General features: G+C 52.0%; 1 protein-coding gene across 15 annotated transcripts in view; it reads left to right on the top strand.

The window, feature by feature from the left end:
• Positions 1-1,181, top strand: part of rims1a (regulating synaptic membrane exocytosis 1a) — a 72,441-nt gene extending 71,260 nt beyond the window's left edge. For all 15 annotated transcript variants that reach the window (XM_017309003.1, XM_008430344.2, XM_017309008.1 and 12 more), the window contains one exon: positions 66-1,181. In XM_017309003.1, coding sequence (XP_017164492.1) covers positions 66-281 — 216 coding nt within the window. In that variant the 3' untranslated portion in view covers positions 282-1,181. The remainder of the gene's footprint in view (positions 1-65) is intronic.
• Positions 1,182-1,187: the final 6 nt, after the last annotated feature.

The following is a 1,187-nucleotide window of genomic DNA, read 5'->3' as shown; positions in this document are numbered from 1 at the left end:
TGTGTGTGTGTGTGTGTGTGTGTGTGTGTGTTCAGCTTTTTCTGACGTTGCTGCTCTCTGTTTAGGTGATAGTGTGGGGCGACTACGGACGATTGGACCACAAATGTTTCATGGGTGTAGCACAGATCCTGCTGGAGGAGCTGGACCTCTCAAGCACGGTGATTGGCTGGTACAAACTGTTTCCACCGTCCTCACTGGTGGACCCCACATTAGCTCCGCTCACGCGGCTGGCGTCTCAGACGTCGCTGGACTCAGGACCACCGCCCGGCGTTCGGTCCTAGTGACCGAGTGGCGAACGCTCACCCCAAAACAGCCCTGACACGATCAGAGAATGGACCACAGCTGCTGGACCACGCCTGAGCAGAGGGCGCAGACGCAGCCCGAGTACGCCACCGAGGAGACGCCCTCGGGGGAATCAACGAGAAACCAGACGGAGAGCCAGGGAACAAGAGAGAGAAACGAGAGAGGGAGAGACAGAACTAGCCAATCAAATGCTTAGCTGGAGTCTGACAATCACGTCTCACACCTTCCCTCTTCCTCCTCCTCCTTCCATCTTTTGTTTTCAGCGTCTTTGCCTTCTTTGTTTTCTTCTCTGAGCTGCAGCTGTGGAGCTTTCTGTCCGACCTCATTTTTTCTTTTGTTTCTCCCTGATTTCACGTGCGGTCTTTGCAGGAGCGTCCTGCCAAGGTGGCGCTCCGCAGCCAATCAGAGCACGGCTTTATCTTCCGTCTTAAGAGAAGCAAACTGTTGGAGTTTCATGCAACTGTCTGCAGAGGTTGCTTGTTGACTCTGCAGATGTTAACTTTAGGGAGCAGCAGTTTGACACCGAGCGGTAATCGTTTGGGAGAGGCAGCACATTCGCGTCCATGTTGTTAAAAATGAAAAGAAGCACAAGAAGAAAAGCTTGACTCATTCCTTCAGGCAGAATCATAGAAAGTTTTCTGTCTTTAAGGGAAAACATTGGCCACATAATTGATCACCTTTTCATTTCCAGCCGTCGTCCGTTTTGGGTTTCACCTGCAGTTCAGATTGGTACCTCTAGGTGCAGACTCCCTCTGTATATTTGTACGTTTGGTTTTGCGAGCGGTGCCGAACAAAACGGTCACTCCAGCTCGAACTCGCCTTCTTCACTAATCCATCCCAACTCTCCCCCCTTCCTTACCAACTTCCCACCAACTCCGCCCCCT

Source organism: Poecilia reticulata, linkage group LG15 (assembly GCF_000633615.1).
Source record: "Poecilia reticulata strain Guanapo linkage group LG15, Guppy_female_1.0+MT, whole genome shotgun sequence".
NCBI classification, from domain to species: Eukaryota; Metazoa; Chordata; class Actinopteri; order Cyprinodontiformes; family Poeciliidae; genus Poecilia; species Poecilia reticulata.
The sequence above is the reverse complement of the archived record's forward strand: the minus strand, read 5'-3'. Positions and strand labels throughout refer to the sequence as shown.